Raw genomic sequence first — 20,773 nt, 5'->3', positions numbered from 1 at the left:
TGATTTTGAACATGAGTTGTTTAAAATATACACATGAAATGTTTAAAATTGCAAACATTTTGAAAGTAAAAATATATTTTTTAAAAATAATAAATACTAAGGGGTGCACGCAGGAATATATTTTTTGGGGGAAAGAGTGTATACTTCTAAATATATATAAATACTGAAAATTCGCTCTTTAAAATGCATTTATGCAAGTTTTATGTACAGAATGAAATAAAAAAAATAAACTTTTTAAAGTTTCATAAATTGCATTTTATTTACATAAAATTTACAAAGAACTCAGACATTTTCAACCGGCTTCAAAAAAGGGGAGGTTATAAATTCTTCGGAGTATTTTTACTTCTTTTATTTATTCCACCGCATAACTTTGCATTGCGTGAACCGATTTTTTTACCGGAATGATAGTACCTTAAAGGTCGTCCCGTAATTTGGTTTAGATCCGATCATTAAATCATGAAAACATTAACGGTTAAAGATGCACTCAATTTTCAAAAGTAATAAAAAATTTTACAAAAGAATTTTAATATAAATACATTAAATCTTCGAATGCTTATTAAGTACATATCAGTGGTAAACTTTTTTAGGCTGTAAAGTGTAAAAAGCAACAGTTAGTGAGCATGCACTGCATATTTTTAGGACAATGTTTTCATTCGCAGTTAAACTTTAAAGAGTTCTCAAGAAAAAAGAAAAATTCTTACAAAATGACGCACAAGAAATGGAAAACAAATTTTTTTTTTATCAAAATTTCTTAAATCATAATAAACTTAACCCCAAAACCCACCCTTTGTGTGCAGTACGTGACAAATTTGATATGTAAAAGTAAACAGACAGTGTTTAATTTTGCAAACACTAGGAGAGGAAACTGGTTACCTCTCTTTATATGAGTAAATTTAAATGAAAATTTTTTAGAGGAAATTTTAAACATTTTATGTGTAAACTATGAAAATGTGAACAAAAAATGTTTAAAACTCAAAAAAACATTGAAATTTGTTCTACGCCACACATATGATAAGTAAAAGTAAGCAAGCAATGTGTAAATTTGCACTCATTAAGAGAGGAAACTGGTTACCTATCTTAATATGCGCAAATTTAAACAAACATTTTTTAGAGTGTAGGCAAACATTTTTAATGCCTAATTTAAACATTCATTCAGGAGAATTTAATTCCCTACCACGTTTTACTGATGTCCATTAGCATCGCAAAAATGACAACAATGTAGCTACCAAAAGTAACATAAAATAATTAAATTTTCAGTTTTTGGTGTATACATATCATCGTTTAAAATACAAAACCGCGTATCACCAAATTGCAAAACCGCGTATATGAGATTGCATAAACTATTTTCTAGGGAGCAAAAACACTCATATTTCAAAATGGTTCTCTTTTTTATAAAGCAATCGTATTTCTGGTTAGTATATTTCAGAACGAATCGATAACGATTGAGCCAAGAGCTTGTGTGAGCAAATCCAATTTTTGGCAAATGTCAGTTACGCGGTTTTGCAGAATGACGATACGCGGTTTCGTACTTTAAACGACGATATGTACATAAGTGTGTAGTTTAGTATTACAATTTTTTAACTTCCATTTTTCTGCCGAAATTAAAATTAATTATATTGTCACCACCGATTAAGTTTGTTTACCTAAATAAATGAGATTTGGGAACTGAATTAATTGTTTTATACAACCTGTTTGTGAATTTTGTGGGTAAATTTGTGATGTATTAAGGTAAGATTTGGCATAAGCTAATGGAGAAGAAAGCGTTATTCACCTGTTTATTAGTGTATACACATATGTACACACATATGTATCAACCATTTATTAAAATTATTTATTTTGTTAGCCTAATTAAATTTTTAAGATATATGACCCAACAAGCATTTCAATAATTGTTTTTAAAAATACATTAAAGTAATTTTGCCATAATAAGCGTTAAATAAGCGTTTTTGGTAATAAGTTTATTTAAAGTTTTTTCAAATAAACCTTTTATAAGAGCGAATGTTAACAAATCAATTAAACTTAAAAATTACATGCAAATGCCAACGACTTGAAGCTGAAAATATAATACTTTTTTAATTGTGAGTGACATGTTTATGTTCTTTAAAATATATATTAATTATAATTTTTTAACAAAAAAATACAATAAAGTCAATGCGGAAAACATAGGCAGAAATGTCTCGATTAAAAAGTGAAAAGGACAGTCTAGAGAAATTATAAATTTGCTTGTGAATAGTGAAGTCTGCGGAGAACAAATTAAATATAACGTTACTTCCAATCCAGGACCCGCTGCGCTAACAAACATTAAACATATAATAGTTAATTATTGTATCTTGTTGCGTGCAGCAGCTTTCAATTAAATGCGGTTATTGGCTAGTTGGAAAAACGACTTCGATGCAGCTATATATTCCACATCATCGCCGCCATTCTCATTGATGAAGGTTTCTGAAAAAAAAAAATTTATTAATACATTTTTAATTGAATGTAAAAGTAAGCAAGGATAAGGAAAACTCATCATTTCAGGGCTCGAATGTTTAGACTGTCTTTTTCACTTTTTAATCGCGACATTTTTGCCTATGTTTTCCGCATTGATTTTGTTTTATTTTTTATTTAAATAATTATAATTAAAATATAGTTTAAAGAATGTAAACATGTCACTTACAATTGAAAAAATGTTATTTTTACAGCTTCAAGTTGTTGGCATTTGCATTTCATTTTTAAGTTTAAGTGATTTATAAACATTCGCTCTCAACACTTATTAAAGATTTATTTGAAAAAAAAATTAAATAAACTTAATATTAAAAACGCTTATTTATCGCTTATTATGGCAAACTTACTTAAGTTATTTTTGAAAACATTTACTGAAATGCTTGTTGGACATGTATGCGTCTATGTATGTATGTACCCAAGAGCTTTGAAATACATAAAAGAATTTTTGCTAACGTTTATGTTTAGAATGCAAAATAGGAGAAAAGTGGGTAAATATATGTACATCAAATCAATACCGACTTGTATGAAATTGATAAACACATAAAGCTATATATGAACTTTCATTCGTAAATATCTCAAGCACAACAGGTATTTCCGCTGAGCAATACATCGACACACTTCGATTGATTTATGGTCGTTTGTTTGACTATTTCTTTTTATTTAATAAATTGAAATTCCGAAAGACTGCAAAATAATTTTAAATTTTTTTTGTGAATGCTTTATGATGTTTCTAATTTTTTGTTCATTCAGGTTACATGCATTGCATGTATGTTCATGTACATACATATATACAGATAACTGTTGAACTTTTAATTCATTTTATACATGAATAGGTGCATATACATATGTATATGTATGTAGAACAACTCCTGCTCGTTCATTATTTTCTGAATTGATTTCCACAGGGTACAACTGACTTTTCGCACGTCGTCACTAATTGCCAATAAAACAATTTATGCAAGGCACATCATACAACTGAATAACAGTGATGACTCGAAATACGAATGCACTTATAATTGATAATTTCCGAGGAGCCCAAAAAGTTTGTTTCGGAGAGGCTTGTAAAGCCGCGAAATGATTAAATTGATATGTATATATGGGTGTATGTTTATAAGAAAGAAATATGTACTTCAATTTAATATTTAATTCTTTTATTATTATTTTTTATAATAGGATCCCACTGGTAAAATAGGTAAGCACCTTACGAGGTATGCCATGTTTTCTTTCAGTTTTTAGTACTAAAATTGTCATCATGGCCAACGTAATCTACTAGTAAAGCACAAAATGAACACCTCCGACGACGCAACACGTTCTCAGTTGCAAAATAACGTGCCGCCGAAGTTATTTCCAAGCGCCGAACCTCTCCTAGCGACTGCTCTACATTCTACGTAACCTACTTTGTAAAGCGGCTCAGAATAATGTCTGATATCAAATGTGCATTCTAAATTCCTACTTACAAAAAGCGGCCACGCCTTTGTTAAAGTAAGAGAGATTCGGCAGGGAAGTGGTAAGGACCGCCGGGTGAAGTGCAATACCTTAACAGCAACTTACACTTTACCCGGCGGTCCTTACCACTTAACTGACGAATTTCCCTCACTTTAACAAAGGAGTGGCCGCCTTCTGTAAATAGGAGTTTATAATGTACATTTGGTATCAGGCATACTTCTGAGCCGCTTTTCAAAGTAAGTTACGTAGAATGTAGAGCAGCCTCTCGGAGTAGTTCGGCGCTCGGAAATAACTTCGGCGGCACGTTATTTTGCAACTGACAACGTAATTTGTCATCAGAGGTGTTCATTTTGTGCTTTACTAGTAGATTACGTTGGTCATGATGACAATTTTGGTACTTAAAACTGAAAGAAAACATGGCTTACCTCGTAAGGTGCTTACCTATTTTCCCAGTGGGATAGTTCTGCTCGTTTTGCAGCCAGAAGTTAACTTCGAAGGCAATTAAATTCGGCTGCTAACTTTTAAATATTTGTCAGCTAATTATTATTATTTTTTTAATGTAATAGTGTAAGGACCGTAGGTAGGTCAAGTAGGTTTTGGATTTGATCTGCCCTTTTCTGTTCTAAAAAAAATTGTTTGAAGGGCAGATACATTTTAAAAGCTACCTGAGAAAACGGCACTAAGTAGGAAAATTGAAATATTAGATAAGAGTACAATATACTTCTATTCGAAAATGCATAAAAGCAAATCATCACAACAGCACTCCTTTATTTCGGATCTATAATTGATGGAGACGTTCAGTAACCCAACCGCGTTCAAATGCCGATTTGGCACTTACGTTGTGCAAATTGAGCATTTCCCTCAATTATAGTTTGCAATTAAAAGAGGCTGATGTTTTGCTTTGATGAATTTCGGACCAGGGTTATTTTAGTAAATATTTTTCAACGTCCAATTTCTGTAAGATTTTATATTGCTACTTAAACTTCATATCATATTTGCTAATTTCTTAAATACTAGATATTTGGTTTTACTTTTATTCCAACTCAAAAGGTTCAATGAAATTCTTGATCTTCTTCACACTTCGCTCCGCTGGTCGCAATGCTAGATGCTTGCCAAAAATGGTAAATTCCATATTCCCAAAATGCATACCAAAAACGCATTCAGTCTTCGGCACCGATCGTATACGGTGATCCTTGCCCAAGAGCTTTAGCATATTTTTCGTATCCAAGACTACAATGCCCGTCAACCCCACAAGTGTTGCGCACTTCGATTCTACCACACGCAATATAGCGCCATGCAGATCTGTTTTTACCAACAATTTACTGAATGCATCGTAACCTGGCTCGTGCACGGCTGGAACCGTGTCACCCTCACGTAGTCCCAAGTGTTCACGCATGTAACCTTTCCAAAGTCTATGTAGCGGTAAAGCTTCTTCATACAGCATTTGTCGTGTTGGCAAAGTGTGTAGCCCTAGGCTGGCGTATTCGCGGCGCGTAAGCGTGGAGCTCTTTCCTTTGACACGCTTCCGGCTGAGCTGTTTTTTGCTTTTACTTCCGGTTAGCATGGTGATGTGTTCGGGATTAATGTTCATGTTGGCACGCTGTGTCGGCACTACCATGTCAGTGAGCAACTCCTGTAGCGGTGCCATAGAATTGTCCATTTTTAATCGATGTTTGTTTAATCCAGGATAACAAAAACTCTTCAAGTCCAATAAAAGTCGTTTGGATGAACAAAAGAAAAATATGTGAAAAACAGCTGTTCTATTTGTTTATGAATACGGTATTGCCAGTTGAGATTTGCTCAACCGGTGAGATGCCCAATCGTGAGGTTAACTTTTCTTTTACAGCCTTAAGCTGCCTTTACATGAGGCGATTTTTTGACAACGCTCATCGCCAATAAAAATTGCTGTCTATTTTGAGACATGCGATTTTTGATTCACCATTTACACCAGCGATTTTTCTTGATCAATATTGAATTGGCTAGAAAATCGCCACATGTAAATTAGGCTAGTATCTCAGTAGTTATGGTCAAGCTAAACTAACGGAAGACCCAAGAAGGTTGCAGCCTATGCTGGTTGCTGCTGTTCTTTCTACTTGTATGACACTTTGGCGTTAACGCTAGGCTGAAGAAAATGCTCCGGTCAACGCTCGTGTGTAGGTATGCCGGTTTGGGTATACATAGCTAGCGATGGTACTCATTGGTGTTTGAAGACGTTAGCATAGTGCTCCAAATTTAGGGTCGGCAGATAAACACGCCAAATCGTTGATAGTTCCTCTCAGTTCTATTTTCGGTTCTGCTTGCCATCTATCATTTTGTGTCTCCTTTATTTCTTGCTGTCTTCAATTAAAACTAATTGATTAAGTATAAGGATTTCTGAAATTGCGATTTAGGGACCACTGTATGACTCGCTGGCGTTAACGCAGGTCCAACGTAACGCCCACCGTTTTTACTTAATTGTGGTTGTTATTTATATTTTTACACAGAAAAACAGGTGGCAATCAAAGTAAGAATGGCGTTTCGACTGTCAATTTTCTATAGGGCGTTGGGCGTTGTTGAATTGTTTCATTTTTGTTTTCTTTTCTGACAGAATTATAATTTTTAATTCCTAGTTATTTACAAGTTTAAAAACATTTGTTTTTTGTGGAGCAATACTTAGAATGTCAGTTTATACACTGATCGTTTTAGCACTTCTAGCCGTGCGTGAAGGTAAGACAAAAAAGCAATTACAATTTCTTATATTTTTGCTAAGGTAAAAGCCTGCCATACCTTTGTCGCTGGTGAAAGACATATTTCAATGCTAAAAGATAAGTGTTCCAGCTGGTTCATCTGCATATTTGTCCATTGCATCTGCAATATTATCTGAACAATGGGACACGAGAAACCACTATTGAAAACGGGGAAATCCACAATTCGAGTACAGCTCTTGTTGAAGCAGCAATTTTCATCCATTATGGCTATTAGTCATATTTTCCATATCCAAAGCGACTCTGGTGTCTGATGGATAGACTATATTGGGCAAGCAAACGGGTGCGTAATGTTTGTGTGGGATTTTTCTTTTGCTCTGTAGCATTTGATACTGCGCTGGTGGCGCGCTCTTCGCCCTATGTGCCATTACACCTCTTAATTGTAGCGGCAACTGACAGAAGAAAATCATGTACCTTTACCAAAGTAGTTGGGCTTCGTGACATGAGTTATAAGTGTATCCAATAAAATAAAATTCTGTTGATGTTATCTCAAACTTTATTCTTGCACCCCATAATTGTGTCTCTTTTCTAGAGATCGCAGTAAGTCGTCGAACATATAATATTAGAATTCAGTTCACAACATTTCATATAACTTAAGCTATGTTCACAACATGTTATATAACTTAAGCTATGTTCAGAACAGTGACCATGCTTTAAAGGGCAAGGCGTAACCAGAACGACCTAGATTTATATCAGGTAAAGGAATGTCATCCAGCAGCATTCCTCAAAATTATTTGGGGAATTTGAATGCTGTTACCACAAAAACAACTTTTCCGCATATTAGAGGTGTGTCTCTGTGTGTGCAGGTATTTATCGGTAGTATTCAGAGAAAATTTTACTCTTCAAAAGAGGTCACCCTAGAGGTTTCCCCCAAGTAACACAACTTCAAGGCGCACACCACATGTATGGAGAGGCGAATCACAAAACGGAGTCCCACAATATCAATTTCTATGTTGAACTGAGCGAACGCAGTTCTCGAATCGCATACCGGCAGCACTTGGCAAGAACTTAAGGAGGCAAATTTCTTTTCTAGCTTTTAATTCTGCATAGAAGTTATTGGCCTTGCGTGGCATAAGTTCGCATAGTTTACTCCAGTCAAAGCATATTTGAGTTCCTAATTAAAAATTTTTTCAAACCAAAGGTTCAGCAATATGGTGCTATCGTTGCACATCGGCCACTCCAGGTTGTGCAGAGAAATTCAACTGGCGTGGTATAGGATTTCTTGGTGAACAATGTCCTGAAAGCAATGATATATGCGTTAAAGTAATTGAGAAGCGTGGAGGTATGTACACATGAAAATACAAAACCCTTAGCCTTGTAATGTAACAAAGTTTTATTACAGCACAAGAGACAATAACGCGTGACTGCCTGAGTGCCTTAAGTTTTCGTACGGACATACCTGCTGATAAATACGAAGGATGCCGACCAGCTGCCCAGGATGTACGTTTAGCACACTACGTCAATCACACAGTAAAGGAGCATGATGTTAAGCGTGATTACTTTAGTGATGTCACATTCTGCTTCTGTTTCCTTGATCATCGTTGCAACGGCGCTGAAACATCGGTGACCAGTTCAATAGCTCTTTTGGTAAGCGGCAGCATAGTGTTGCTGTTGGCACGAAAATTGATGTCCGAAATGAATTCAATGAGTTGAAAATCTGGTTTAGTAGCGTAAAAATGTCTAAGTACGATATGAAATAGTTTACCAGAAGTGCCTTTGCGAACTAGTTGCAGTTTCAAGAAAGTAACTGCCCAAATATTCCATAGAGCAGAATTTTAAAATTTATATTTGAAAAATATAATAATCGAATAATTAAGCAAATCGAAATATTTACTGTAACACATTCCGACCAAGTGCAAATTTTACATTTTAGAGGTGTTTTATATTGACTCGAATAATACATACATATGTAGTTAAGCTTAAAATATATGTACATATATGCAAGTCTCGTAGCCGTCCAATTGAATTAAATGAATGTATAATTTCGTAAATGTATTTATTAAGCGAAAGTGTGCCCAATCGAATAAAAAAATTATATAAATCAATTTTAAGTAAATATTTTATTATGGAAACAAGCAAAACTATTTAGGTTTATTTTGTAACTCTGAAAGTAAATTTTTTTGAAATAAAAGCTTATACTCCATCAGCAGATTCTTCAACCGGATTCTTTCTGGCCCGATAATCATAGCTTGCCACTTCGGGATGTTTCTCCTTGAAGTCTGCATATACTGTCGCCAAGCGCAAGCATTCATCCACGGACAATTGAAATGGTCTTACAGTTGGATCTACATCCGCTAACTCGAAAGACGTATCTGTCATTTCATCGCGCTCTTCCGGTGGAAATAGTGTGCTAAAACCGCGCCGACAATACTTCTGCCGCATATTGAATATGTGTCGTACTACACGTTCGACCAGCTCAAAAGGCAAATCGGTTTTTGGTTGCTTAAGTGGTATCAGCTTCACAACGCCCACATCTACTTCTGGTTTCGGCACGAATGCTTTACCAGGTATGACAAACTTTAGATACGGTTTGGTCCATATTTGCGACATAATTGACAAGCGACAACGTTGATCATTTCCGAGTGGTGCACAAATGCGCTCGGCCACTTCTTTCTGAAATGTTAGCGTCATAGCTGTGTTAAGGGATCGGAAACCACCGCGCCGCAATGACAAATCCTGTACCCAATTTATAAGTAGACGAGTGGAAATTGCAAACGGTAGGTTTCCGATCAAATGCAAACGATGTTCAGACATTGGTACATGCTTTTCTATATCAAAACGTAGTATGTCACCCTGATAGATGTCCACTTCGGTATGTAGTGGGCGCGCACATTCCTTTAGCAAGTCTAGTGTGGGCATAAAACGTGTATCTTTTTCGACGAGCACTAAACGACCAGGTTCACGTCGCAAAATTGAACGTGTAATACCACCCGGGCCGGGACCAACCTCTAAAACTGTATCACTTCTATCAATACGACCTGCAGACTTAACTATTTTATCGGTCAGACGCTCGTCCATAATAAAATTTTGACTCATGTGTTTGATTGCTTGCAACTTGTAAAGTTTGACAAGATCGCGCAGCGTGGGCATAGGCGGCAAACGAACGCCACTGGCGAGAACGCGTGCAGCAGCTTGTGGCATTTTTTAATTTAACTTCAATAAAAAAGAGAAAAACAATACTCTAAAACTACAAATTAAAGCAGAAAAGCAGCAGCACTTACCTTAAATATTTGATGTAGAATTAAAGGGACAAAGGCAATTACACAACAATAACAACCTTCTTCTTCCTCTTCCTCCTCTTTTTTCATTCAGCGTGGATGCCTTAAAACTAATATAACTTTATGTAACTACTGCGTTTATTGTTTGGACACCTTTTTAGGTTCTTCAAAATCATCCAAGAAATCTTCTTGGTGCACTGATAGCATTGAGTAGGCATAGATGCCCAATACGGATGCTCCCAAAATACCGGCCGTGATTAGGTTATTTCTTCGTAAGCGCCGCAATTTTTCTACACGCACCAAATTCTGCTGCTCAATGATTTTCATGAACTCTATTTGCGATTTATCCAATTTTGGTACCTCACCAGAGTACTTAAATTTCGGCAATTGACCATCAGGAGCAGCAGACATATTAACTTATTTTGCGTTATCAAGGTGGACACTTTTTAAGCCAATGTAATTGCGAAATTATTTTTTACAACATGAAAATTTTCTTTCTGATCTTGCTAAATTTATCGCATTTTTCACGTCCAACAGCTGATTCCGCCATATGTGAATCTGTGTGACAGGAAGTGAGGTTACTTGGACACAGGGTGATCATAAAAATGTATGTTTCGAATGCTTGAAAAACCCCTACACTTTAAACTACTATTCTAATAACTAATAGTAAATTACTAGTTATTCATTCACTTTTTAAAACTGCGCATAAAGTTTTTTTTGAATTTATTTTAGCTTACTCTAGTAAGTCTCTGTTTTACTAATTAGCGCGTGTCCGCTTCCCCCAATATTCGTCGCACTAGCTGGCAACGTTAATGATGCACTTCCGTGTTGTTGTTCTTTGAACACTTTTTCCAAACACCCAACTCCCCTTTCCTTCCGAAAGCCAACAGCAATGGAGTCCATTATGGCTGCATTGACTTTTCCTGTTCGTTGCGCTCAGTTCACTTTTGTGACTCGGCTCGTGAAGAACGTAAAGCGCTGATCAAGAAAAGCGACATTAAATTAAAAAAAAAAAAGTTGAAGAATTTCTCAATAAAATCGAAGTGTAGTATAAGTGGTTAAAAAAAAAAATAATATAAACGATTTGTTGCTGATGCGCAATTTTTATAGCCTACAGCTGTACTGCCACGAATTTATGAAGCTTACATACATACATACAGATGTATGAAGTACCTATGTAGATACATACATCTATCGAAAACGCAGAGTAAATAAAACGTATGTAAGTTGGAGCTTTTCTAAAGCAAATCGTGCATATTTAAAGTAAAGTCATGTTTTCAGCTAGTTGTTTCACCAATAAGAAAATTCAGTCTCAAGCAAAAAATAATTTAAAGTTCGCGAAAGAAATGCACGAATGCAACGCGTAAATTTACGTCGTTTCAATTATCTTTCTTTTTGGTTGAATTTTCTGTATGTACACATACATATTTAAATATGTATAAATATCTATACTCGTGCGTGTTTGGATATATGAATTCCACTTGCATTTCATTTTGTATACTTTGTGTTCTGTTGCTGCGAAAGTGCAAAGCAAAGCATAAAATGTGTAAAACACATGGGTGACAACAACAACGTACGAGAAACAGAAAACGTACGGAAAGCGTAAACGCAGAAATCAGCTGTGTACAACACAATTTCGAAATTGGCAATAACAACAAAACAGAAAAACAACAAATCGAGTGCTACGTCGCTAGTTGGAGCATTCCAATTTATTAACTTGCTGACCACTAGTATGCATGTACATATGTACATATGTATGTAAATGCATACATGCATACATACGTATTTACTTTTCACCCACCAAAGCAATTATTCGTGCTCCGAAATGTACATTTATGTACGTTTAAACAAATGTACATAGATATGCATGTATATATTACGTATGTATACGTACACAATTACGCTCTACTGTACGGCAGGTCGATTGGCCACTAATTTTATGGCACTGTATTTGTGTTCTTTGTTTTAAAATTTGCTATAATACAAAGCTTTGGGTATAATGCAAGATAGTCATAATTAACTGGTTTCTTTATTTAATTTAGTTCGTAGGTAATAACCCATTCACACTTATTGGTAGAATGGAAGATAAAACCACGAATGCATTTTCTGCCAGGTGTATGCATATCGCAAATATTCTTCAAAAAATTTATTAATCCAAAATTTTCCGTTATTCATATGAGGTAGGAACTCTTTACCATATAATTTTCAGCAAATTACATCAAAATATTTCTTCAAAATTTTTTGGAAAGTATGTAAATGGTTGGCCTATGACATTTTTATTGCATAGTAAGAAAATATTTAAATTCACAACTTTGAGTTAATACCAGACATGTTACCGATTCGGTAAGATTATCCATTTTCTAATAAAAAATTAACAAAGTTGCTTTAACTTTTAATTTGTATTAGTTAGGGATCTTTTTAAGTTCGATTCGTTTTTAATTTTTGTTTAAGGAAAGAATAAAAGGTAAAGTTGTATTCATATTTCTTTTGACATTTTTGGGGTTCATAAAAAGCAAACTTAATATACATATATGTACAAGAAATAAAAGTTTCCAAAAAAAAAAATCCCGAAAAGTTCCGGAAAACTAACCAAAGATATCAAAAAATAAAGCACGCCAAGTCCTGAAAAAACTGAAAAAAGTAGAAACCCGAAAGCCCTGAAAAAATCCTGCTTGGTCCCAAACAAATCGCAAGAAAATTCCCAAAAATTTAAGTCGAGAATTTTAATTTGATTAACAGTACAATTATAAGCAGAAAATAACAATTACAAAGTATTACTTTTCAGCTGCTTACTTATTTTGATAAATTTGTCAAGGCACCCACCGAAATTATTTATTCTTATACTATATAGTGCTTAGCATAATTATACGAAAATCACATATTGACAAGATTTGACTATTTTATTATCTTTTAATTGTAATAATTTTTTACATATATAAGTATAGTTTATTCTTTAATAAAAACCGTATAAAGCCAAGTTACATTAAAAAACAATAAGCTTTAAAAAAATTCAAACTTTTTAATTCGATTTCTTATATATAATTAATTTGGGTAAGCCCATTAAATTTGAATAAAGTGCAAGCTTGAAGTAACTGGGATTCGCCGTTGATTTTTGCCAATATTTTTTCTTAACGATGTCAGTCATTTTCTTCCATAAGTCCCAGCCAGTTTAAACTTGTAAATAGTATTTTATTTAATGAAATTTTTTTTCTCAAGGCCTTTTACCACTTTAACCACCCCGATTGCAGTGCCACCTACTGAGTCCTGTAAACTTAAACCATGTAGGCACATATAGAGAGAACCAATCCGAAGCCTCTTTTATCGCGGCCACCTCAGACTGGAAGACGCTGCAGTCATCCGGTAGCCTAAATTTTAGGTTGATGGAGAGTTCTTCGAAGACACCTTTACCCACCTTCCCATTCAGCTTCGATCCATCTGTAAATAAGCTTACAGGACCCCGATTTCAGATACCCCTCTCAATAATACAAGGCTACTGTATCCCTCTTGACTCTTTCCTCTACGTTAGGCTTCCAGGAAAGCTTACTGTCAGGAATCAAACCCAAGTACTTCACCCTGTCAGAGAGCCTTAGAGGAAGACCGCCCATTGAGGGAAGACGGCAATTCGGTATCTTATAATAACACATTGGAGCTTACACATACGCTAGTGTTTGGCCGAGCTTTCCTCTGATTTGTGGTGTGCATCTTGGTGCTGTCACACAAAGGGGAGGCACTTACAGTTTTACGTCTACTATTTTTCATGGCAGAAATACACTCGGAGGTTTACCATTGCCTGCCGAGGGCGACCGCTTTTAGAAAAAACCCTGAGTAGTGGTAGCGCGCACCGTTAACAACTACACCACAGCGACCGGAATCTTATACCTCCTAGTAAAAAGAACAAGCTCCGCTTTTCTGGGTTTTACACCCAGCTCGCTACTAGAAGCCAAGTTCTCAACCAAGCTCAGGTAACCCGGGGTGCCTCTACTCACACACCTCCGCATTGAAGCGCTACCCCATTCTGCTGCGACAGTTCTGTTGCAAAGCAGGCGGTAAATAAACCTGAAACGGTCGGCTCCGACTCCTAGCTTATTTAGGGAGTTAACTACAGCCTCAGGCAAAACATTATTAAAAGCTTCCTCGATATCAAGGAAGGCACCGACCGCGAATTCCTTCTGCGAAAAGTGCCTTTTTCAACCTCTAAATGGCCTTCGAACTTCAACTTGTGAGTATGAAAATGTCACTTACGCGATAATTCAATAACAGTAATTAAAAATTCGCTTAACGGATTTAGAAATTTTTCGATTTTCATATTTATTTGATTATTTTGAACTTATTTAAGATATCCAAATCATGAGGTTTTGGTGACTCAAAATTTGCGCTTTGCGGGAGGCCTCATTTCTGCAAGTCCATAATAAATTTTAATGCCATTCATTAAACTTTTTCTTTGCCCCTCCTGACTATCAACGGCAATTACTGAGTAATCATTGAATTGCATTAAAATCGTTTACCCACGCAAACGCTGATGAATATGATAATGATGGGTGAGTGAGTGGGCCAGGAAAAGTAGGTGAATGTGAGCAGGAGGAGATGAAGAATGCACTCGTTCAATTCACTGAGTCTATTATACAATAAATTGCTGGGCAATTTCGCAACAACAGCCTAGATAAGTGCATACTACAAACATACAAACATGGATACATACATGTGTATATGATTTGAGAATGGCACAATAATTGCAATTAAAAATTCACCATATTCAGTCATAAATAAGCGAGCAAAATAAAAATAGCACGCGTGCGTGTGGAACTGCAAAACCGTCCGAGCGAAAAAACAAACAAAGGAAATTAACACAGATTTAATTTAAATTCCAAAAAATAAAACTAAAAGTAGTTGAACACAACAAAACAGACAAACATTTATAACAAGAGCACGTAAAAAAAACTAAATGAAATTGTGGTTTTGTAATTGATTTAAAAATTTAAACGCAATCAAGCTAATTAATTAAAACAAACAGCAATAGTGACTACTGCCTACGTAAGCTGCAAGAACGGCAGCAGCAGCAGCAGCAGCAGCAAAGGGCCAACTGTGAATTGAGCAGCCACATCAGCAAGCCAACTATATAAATACATCCATACATACATAATTAATTGGAGCATCCGCAAAAAGTACTTTCTTTGAAATGCCGTTCTATTCGCAAGACTGGCGTTCGCCCGGTGAAGCTTGGGTCAAGACCGATGAGGGCTGGGTATGCAAGAAGGTGCTCGAATGCGGCAAACGAAGGAGGTGAGTTTAAGCTATTCGACTTTAAACCGTTTTAAATTAAATACAATTTTACACTCTAGAAAATCAATTGGGGTATTTTCTGAGTCTTGCACGGTGCACAGATTGCATGGTTTGCAAAGCTGTCCCATATGAAAACCGGTCTGTGCACTGTGCAAGAGCTTTGCAAGACTCAGAGAATACCCCTAATATACTCGCGAAACTAGAGGCCAAATATAGCATAACTGCGTTCTTCAAAAAAAAAAATAAAAAAAAATTATTTCAAAAATTTAGTGCAATGTAGAATAACAATATGGGTATCAAATGAAAAAGAAAATTTGGTCGAATTGAAAAATACGCAGTTTTTTGCGCATAAGAACGATAGGTGTGCTTTTAAAATTGTATCCTTGAAAATTTTCAATATTTATTTTTTAAAAAAATATATCGTCACTAGACACGAATAAAGGCGCGAGCTCAAAAGTTGACCGCGAAAAAATGCGAAGAAATGCCCTTAACATAACTGACGGCGAAGAAAGACGCGTTAAAATATTTGACGGCGAAGAAGGAGGCGTAAACTATGTTTGCGAGTGTAACAGTATGTAAATTCCCCAAAGAGATTTGTGGAATGATGCTGAAGAGACAGTCCTTGGCCAAATATAAATCTGTGATTACGCCTCTTTCATCGCCGTCAACTAGGTTACGCGCAGTGTTGCCCCAGACAAATTTTATTTCCTACCAAAACCAAGCAATACCTACCAAAAATTTGTTTAGCCCTTTCCTTGTGTTCAACCCCTTCATGTTTCGGAACGCACCGCAGAGTTACGCTATTGTTGGCTCTCAAGAAGTTCAAAAGAGTTTTACAGTTGCCTTGATGCCGTTTTAAAAGAGTCTAAGGACCGGTTACTCAATGTCTGGTTAACACTAATCTGCGGTTAAACATCTTTATCGACGTCTTCGACTCCATGCATATAACATTGCGTCGGTAACGTCGTAATAACGACGCTTTACCTGTAGTTAGTGTTAACGAGACATTGAGTAACCGGCCCTCAGTGCTTTAACCCTGCCTGACTATCCGACATATTATTTTTTCTGGCCACATTTGCTCTTCTACGAATACTTCCGCCGGAATATCGTTGGATATGTGCCCCTTGGCAGACTTTCTTGGTCCAAGAACGCCTCCAAAGTACTCCCGCCATCCATATTCGATCTGTCGGTATTGCTAAATGTGGCACCCGCGTTTACTTGCTTAGCTGTTGGCCACCAGGCCAGGGCCGCATATGTAATAACGATTGACATATGGCCAACAGTTTTTCAGACCAAGGTGATAGGGTTCTCGATCTGTGCCAGATTAAACATTGAAAATGCGCCAAGCGGCAATCTGTGCTTTATCTAAAAGCATGATCAGTTTCATGGCTTACAATCATGCAGAGGTGGTAATAGATGATTACCATTGGCCACAATGCCTATTCACCATTTTTTGATAATTTTGTTATTCAGCGGGCTTAAACAGAGTAGAGGTCAAAATTTTATATACAAACTCTTAATACTACAATACATTTCCAAGGAGCTATTAGTTAATGTACTTTACTAACTTTTTTAAGTCATAAAGTCAATTAAAATGATTAATTGACCTTTCATCACATTCCTCAATCTCGTCAGTCCCAAGTGTGTGGAAAGTAGGAAGAGACAATTATAAACTCTTCCAATGCACGTCGCTGTGAAGTGCAATTAGGAAAGAAAGTTTTTGTGATAAACGGAAATAGGTGAAGCGCAACAACAAAAAACCACATCAAGCAAGTGATGGCACGATAAAAAAAAAGTTATAGGGCACGTGCAACGGCAATTGATCACAAAATGACAACTGCTCAGTAGTTGTTAACTCAGAATGCAGCACTTAAAGTGCAGAAACAAAATTTATGAGGGCAATTGTTTGCTTAAATGTGCAACGTAATTATTTGCAACAACTTAAGCAGCTGTTCTATGGTTGTTAAGTGCTAAAATTTAATTTTCTGGCAGCTACCAAAACTTGAAAGCAAATTTTTTTACTTTGTTATTGCGGATATGCTTTATGCAGCACTCGAACCTCTGTTTACAGTTTTTTTTTGTTTTTTTTTAATGGTGGTCTATTTATTTCACAATTTGCACAAGTTTACATTCATAAATAAATAAATGATAATACATTTTATTGGTACAATCAGTATTCATGAGCCACGTTCACACCTTTCACCTTGATAACAACGAGTGGCTAATAACACCAATTAGACTTTCTGTGAGCTGATATTACCATTTCTCTTTGCTCTGATTGATAACCGTGAGAAAGAAAGCGAATGGAAATCAGAACTCGTAAATATTTATTTAAATGTGTTGACACTGCTTCTTATTAGCCGTCTTCGATTCGCCAACACTTACGAGTGGCGAAACAGTTGTAGAAAAATGAGCGATAAAAAAAAACTTCACAGTCGCTTATTGAACGAGAAATCGACATTCACAATACCATGGACAAGCGATAATCGAATAAGAGTCGTTTATCTACTACTAGTCCACACTCGCAATAGTGGTGGCAATTTGTGCCAGATTGAAAGGGTTTAAAAGGCGTCTTTCTAGCTATCTTTTCAAACAGCCTCGCGGCCATAAGGACCCAGTCCTCTGAGGCTTGTCAACGAGTGCTTTGAAACCCTCTAACTCTCCAAGGAACACGGTATTACTATGCTGTGTACCAGGACACTACGGAATCAAAGGTAACGAGTTCGCCGAGTTGGATACGGAGGCTTGTCGTCTGTACTTGTGGGGCCATAACCGTTTTCTGGACCTTCTGGTTAGTCCTCCTTCATACTCATAATCGTAGCGTTGGTAAACTCACAACGCAGTTTACTGGGGAGATCTAGGGTGCCTTGAAAAGGCCAGACTTTTTAGTTACCCTTTTGCTAGGAAAGATATAAATCTTTTGAATAGAGCCAACATCTAGTTGGCTTTTGGTTACCTGCGCTCTCACATGCATCGGATTGGCCTGTGCACATAGTAGACGTCGAGCCATTGGCCAGACTAATACTTCGATATTTCAGGTCTTCCACAGTCGCTGCCCTTAAGAACAGAAATTCGTCTACCAAGAAAATTTTAGCTTTTATTAGGCTGGCTGATAACATCTTGGTCGTCAGGCTTACGAACCATCATAGGGATACAAAAGTTATTCTAGTTCGCGGTGTTTTTTGCTCTATTGCAACTATTAAATTTACATTACATAGCAAGCATGGATGAGTAAAACAAGAATCTAAATATGAAATTTGCCAAACACCCCCAAAATCTTGATTTACCATTAAAAACCGGATTTTTCGTACTTTTGCGCACTTATAAGCCTGTAACTTAGTTGATTTTGAACCGGATGTCAGTTTATTGCCGCCCTTTAAAAGAAACTTAGGCCTTTCGAATGGTATATATGCAGTAGTCGGGTCGGACCGGGATGAACACGATGCTTCTACAATTACGGAGTGCTTATAGTAGGAAAAAAACTTGAAACTCCCTAGCCTAGCTGCGGTGTGCGCTGATTTAGGTTGCGCACATTTGGCATTACAATCTGCTGAGGTTTCGAAATAAAAGAGACTGATGCTTTGTATTTTGACGTTTTCGAATTCACCCATATTTGTAACACTTAAGACAGCAGACTGGATATTTTACGAAAGATACCGCGGATGCTAAATCTGAGTCTACAGCGATAGCAGAGTGGCTCCAAAGGCTTTGAAAACCACTCGTACGTCCTTAAAACTTCCTTAGGAAGCTAGGAAGCTAAGATTGAAATCCCTAGCCACCTGTAAAACAACGAAGTGTTTCATGAAATTGCCGTAACGTGCAAGTATAGTAGACCTAAGTTTTTCCGGCTTGCTACTAGTCCAATTCAATAAAGTTATATTAATTGGCCCGAGCCTAAGAAACTTTGTTGTTCGGCGTTTTCCTTTGCAATTATTCACACCAAGTGTAGACAAGTCCTTCCGCACTTGGTCCATCCATTGTGTTCGTCTGTGTCTTTATATTCCATGTTAACCCATGGTCATTTCAGATTATGGGTGCCGAGATGGAGGATATTTTCACCATCTATCGAAATGTACTAAATATGTATAAGCGAAGGTTCTTCGACAGAAAATAACGAACAAGTGAAGTAAAGGGAAAGCAACGGACGCAAGGTTAAAAAAACTGTTTTGTGTTTACCATTTTTTATAACACCTTGATGTTGTAGAGGTTGGCCCATCATAGGATACATAATTACATAGACTCAACTCAATAGGTCTGTTCGTAGACTGCACTAGTAACAAATAATAACAACATCTGACATTTAGCGCAAGAAAAGACATGCGTTCAGTGCAAGAAAAGTCTCACCGACCGTTTTTTCCTATCCTAGGGTACTCCAGTGCACTCAACGATCAGACATATTATCTTCATCTTTTTCTTGTAAGAAAGTCGAATAGATAGATAAAGTTCATTGGTCGTAATGATTTCCAATTAGATATTCAAACTCAATTCGACTTTCCTTGAATTGTATATCTTGCAGTGTACATTTTTACGCTGTCACAATTACTATGCAATTTTGCAAAAGTGGTTTTGTTTTCATATACATATATTTTAGTTTGCAAAACATTAACGCTTCTAAAGCTTTGGTATCTGTTTATAACTATGTACATATGTACATATGTACATTTATATGTACGTAAACTGAAGACAGTTTTCATTTTTTTCTTTCGATTCAAAAAAAATTACTTCACGCTTCTTGCACAATTTAATCAACATAAATCACTAAGAAATTACTATGTACAACATCAGCTGCTGAGTCACACTTGTTGGCGTTTACGATGGGAGCGTCGCATTTGTACATGTAGTATTTTGCATGCCAGCGGTGTTTACCTACATAGTGCTTCATTGGTTTACTTTAAAACGCTGTTATCTGGCCACATTTATTGCATCAGCTGTTTGCTGTTCACCTGTTAAAGGGCGTTCACCAAGTGCAATGCATAGATATTGGTTGTTTGCCGAAAGAGTGCTATTGTCAGAGGACTTTTTTTACGTTATGGTTATACTTCTTGAATGTTTTAAGAAAATTCATTGCGATATTTCTTAATGGTATTCCATATGATAAATTTTATTTATAAGCACTATTACAAATTATTTTTCTCCACCTGGCCTTTCTATGCTAGAGACTCTCTAGTAGAGAGGGCGTTCTCTTTCTCTGCCACGTACGACATGATCAGGCAAAAGATGCCATCCGTGTGGCAATTCAAATTCAGGCATCGCCGCGTATAGGAAACTTTATTTTGTCCTATCGAGGGCGGGATTAAAATTGAAAACAGTTGGTGAATGTTGGTTCCCTTCTCGTTGTTATTTTCCACGATTTTGCGCATGGTGAATACGTGGTCTATGTCGGATTTATCCGATATTAAGCTCGATCAGACCGTTGACGGCGACTTAAGCTCGCAGCGAAAAAGTAAGCGCATATTACGGGGCAGCCTTTCTTGTGGATTAGACAGAGCACACTTCAATTCCAGTTGTTATTCTTGAATACCTGTTGCCTGTTTTTTTTTTAAGAGTTGTGAGTAGTGATGTGCCGAGTCGAGTCGACTCGAGTTCTGACTCGAGTAT

The 20,773-nt window shown here is 36.4% G+C and overlaps 5 protein-coding genes across 16 annotated transcripts in view; 2 read left to right on the top strand and 3 right to left on the bottom strand.

The window, feature by feature from the left end:
• Positions 1–2,126: 2,126 nt before the first annotated feature.
• Positions 2,127–5,865, bottom strand: LOC118739602 (ribonuclease P protein subunit p29). Its single transcript, XM_036471029.1, has 2 exons — positions 4,965–5,865; positions 2,127–2,442 (listed from the first exon to the last, which is right to left on the bottom strand). The coding sequence occupies exon 1, from the start codon at positions 5,591–5,593 to the stop codon at positions 4,967–4,969; it is 627 nt and encodes a 208-aa protein (XP_036326922.1). The 5' UTR covers positions 5,594–5,865; the 3' UTR covers positions 2,127–2,442; positions 4,965–4,966.
• Positions 5,866–6,476: 611 nt separating this feature from the next.
• Positions 6,477–8,718, top strand: LOC118739599. Its single transcript, XM_036471026.1, has 3 exons — positions 6,477–6,639; positions 7,819–7,959; positions 8,020–8,718. Exons 1-3 carry the CDS (start codon positions 6,591–6,593, stop codon positions 8,328–8,330), a joined length of 501 nt encoding a protein of 166 aa, XP_036326919.1. The 5' UTR covers positions 6,477–6,590; the 3' UTR covers positions 8,331–8,718.
• On the bottom strand, positions 8,715–10,348 carry LOC118739598 (dimethyladenosine transferase 1, mitochondrial). Its single transcript, XM_036471025.1, has 2 exons — positions 9,899–10,348; positions 8,715–9,830 (listed from the first exon to the last, which is right to left on the bottom strand). The coding sequence occupies exon 2, from the start codon at positions 9,816–9,818 to the stop codon at positions 8,811–8,813; it is 1,008 nt and encodes a 335-aa protein (XP_036326918.1). The 5' UTR covers positions 9,819–9,830; positions 9,899–10,348; the 3' UTR covers positions 8,715–8,810.
• Positions 9,905–10,468, bottom strand: LOC118739600 (cytochrome c oxidase assembly factor 3, mitochondrial). Its single transcript, XM_036471028.1, has one exon. The coding sequence runs from the start codon at positions 10,304–10,306 to the stop codon at positions 10,034–10,036; it is 273 nt and encodes a 90-aa protein (XP_036326921.1). The 5' UTR covers positions 10,307–10,468; the 3' UTR covers positions 9,905–10,033.
• A 311-nt stretch (positions 10,469–10,779) lies between these two features.
• LOC118739589 (F-box only protein 32-like) overlaps positions 10,780–20,773 on the top strand; it is a 159,046-nt gene continuing 149,052 nt past the window's right edge. Inside the window, exons 1-2 of one of the 12 annotated variants that reach the window (XM_036471018.1) lie at positions 10,780–10,940; positions 14,653–15,175. In XM_036471018.1, the coding sequence (XP_036326911.1) occupies positions 15,072–15,175 (104 nt within the window). In that variant the 5' untranslated portion in view covers positions 10,780–10,940; positions 14,653–15,071. Of the gene's footprint in view, positions 11,118–13,113; positions 14,115–14,231; positions 15,176–20,773 lie in introns of those variants that run through there. The other 11 variants (XM_036471017.1, XM_036471015.1, XM_036471014.1 and 8 more) reach the window with 11 other exon arrangements.

This window comes from Rhagoletis pomonella, unplaced genomic scaffold (genome assembly GCF_013731165.1).
Source record: "Rhagoletis pomonella isolate Grant_MI unplaced genomic scaffold, Rhpom_1.0 Rhpom_scaffold_00005, whole genome shotgun sequence".
Lineage (NCBI taxonomy): Eukaryota > Metazoa > Arthropoda > Insecta > Diptera > Tephritidae > Rhagoletis > Rhagoletis pomonella.
Note: the sequence above shows the minus strand (reverse complement) of the source record. Positions and strands in the feature narration are given on the sequence as shown.

Coding starts and splice junctions, on each gene's coding strand:
- LOC118739602 (XM_036471029.1), bottom strand. CDS start 5,593: ATGGACAATTCTATGGCACCGCTACAGGAGTTGCTCACTGACATGGTA.
- LOC118739599 (XM_036471026.1), top strand. CDS start 6,591: ATGTCAGTTTATACACTGATCGTTTTAGCACTTCTAGCCGTGCGTGAA. Junction 6,640..7,818: donor ACTTCTAGCCGTGCGTGAAG/GTAAGACAAAAA, acceptor TTCAAACCAAAG/GTTCAGCAATATGGTGCTAT. Junction 7,960..8,019: donor AGTAATTGAGAAGCGTGGAG/GTATGTACACAT, acceptor GTTTTATTACAG/CACAAGAGACAATAACGCGT.
- LOC118739598 (XM_036471025.1), bottom strand. CDS start 9,818: ATGCCACAAGCTGCTGCACGCGTTCTCGCCAGTGGCGTTCGTTTGCCG.
- LOC118739600 (XM_036471028.1), bottom strand. CDS start 10,306: ATGTCTGCTGCTCCTGATGGTCAATTGCCGAAATTTAAGTACTCTGGT.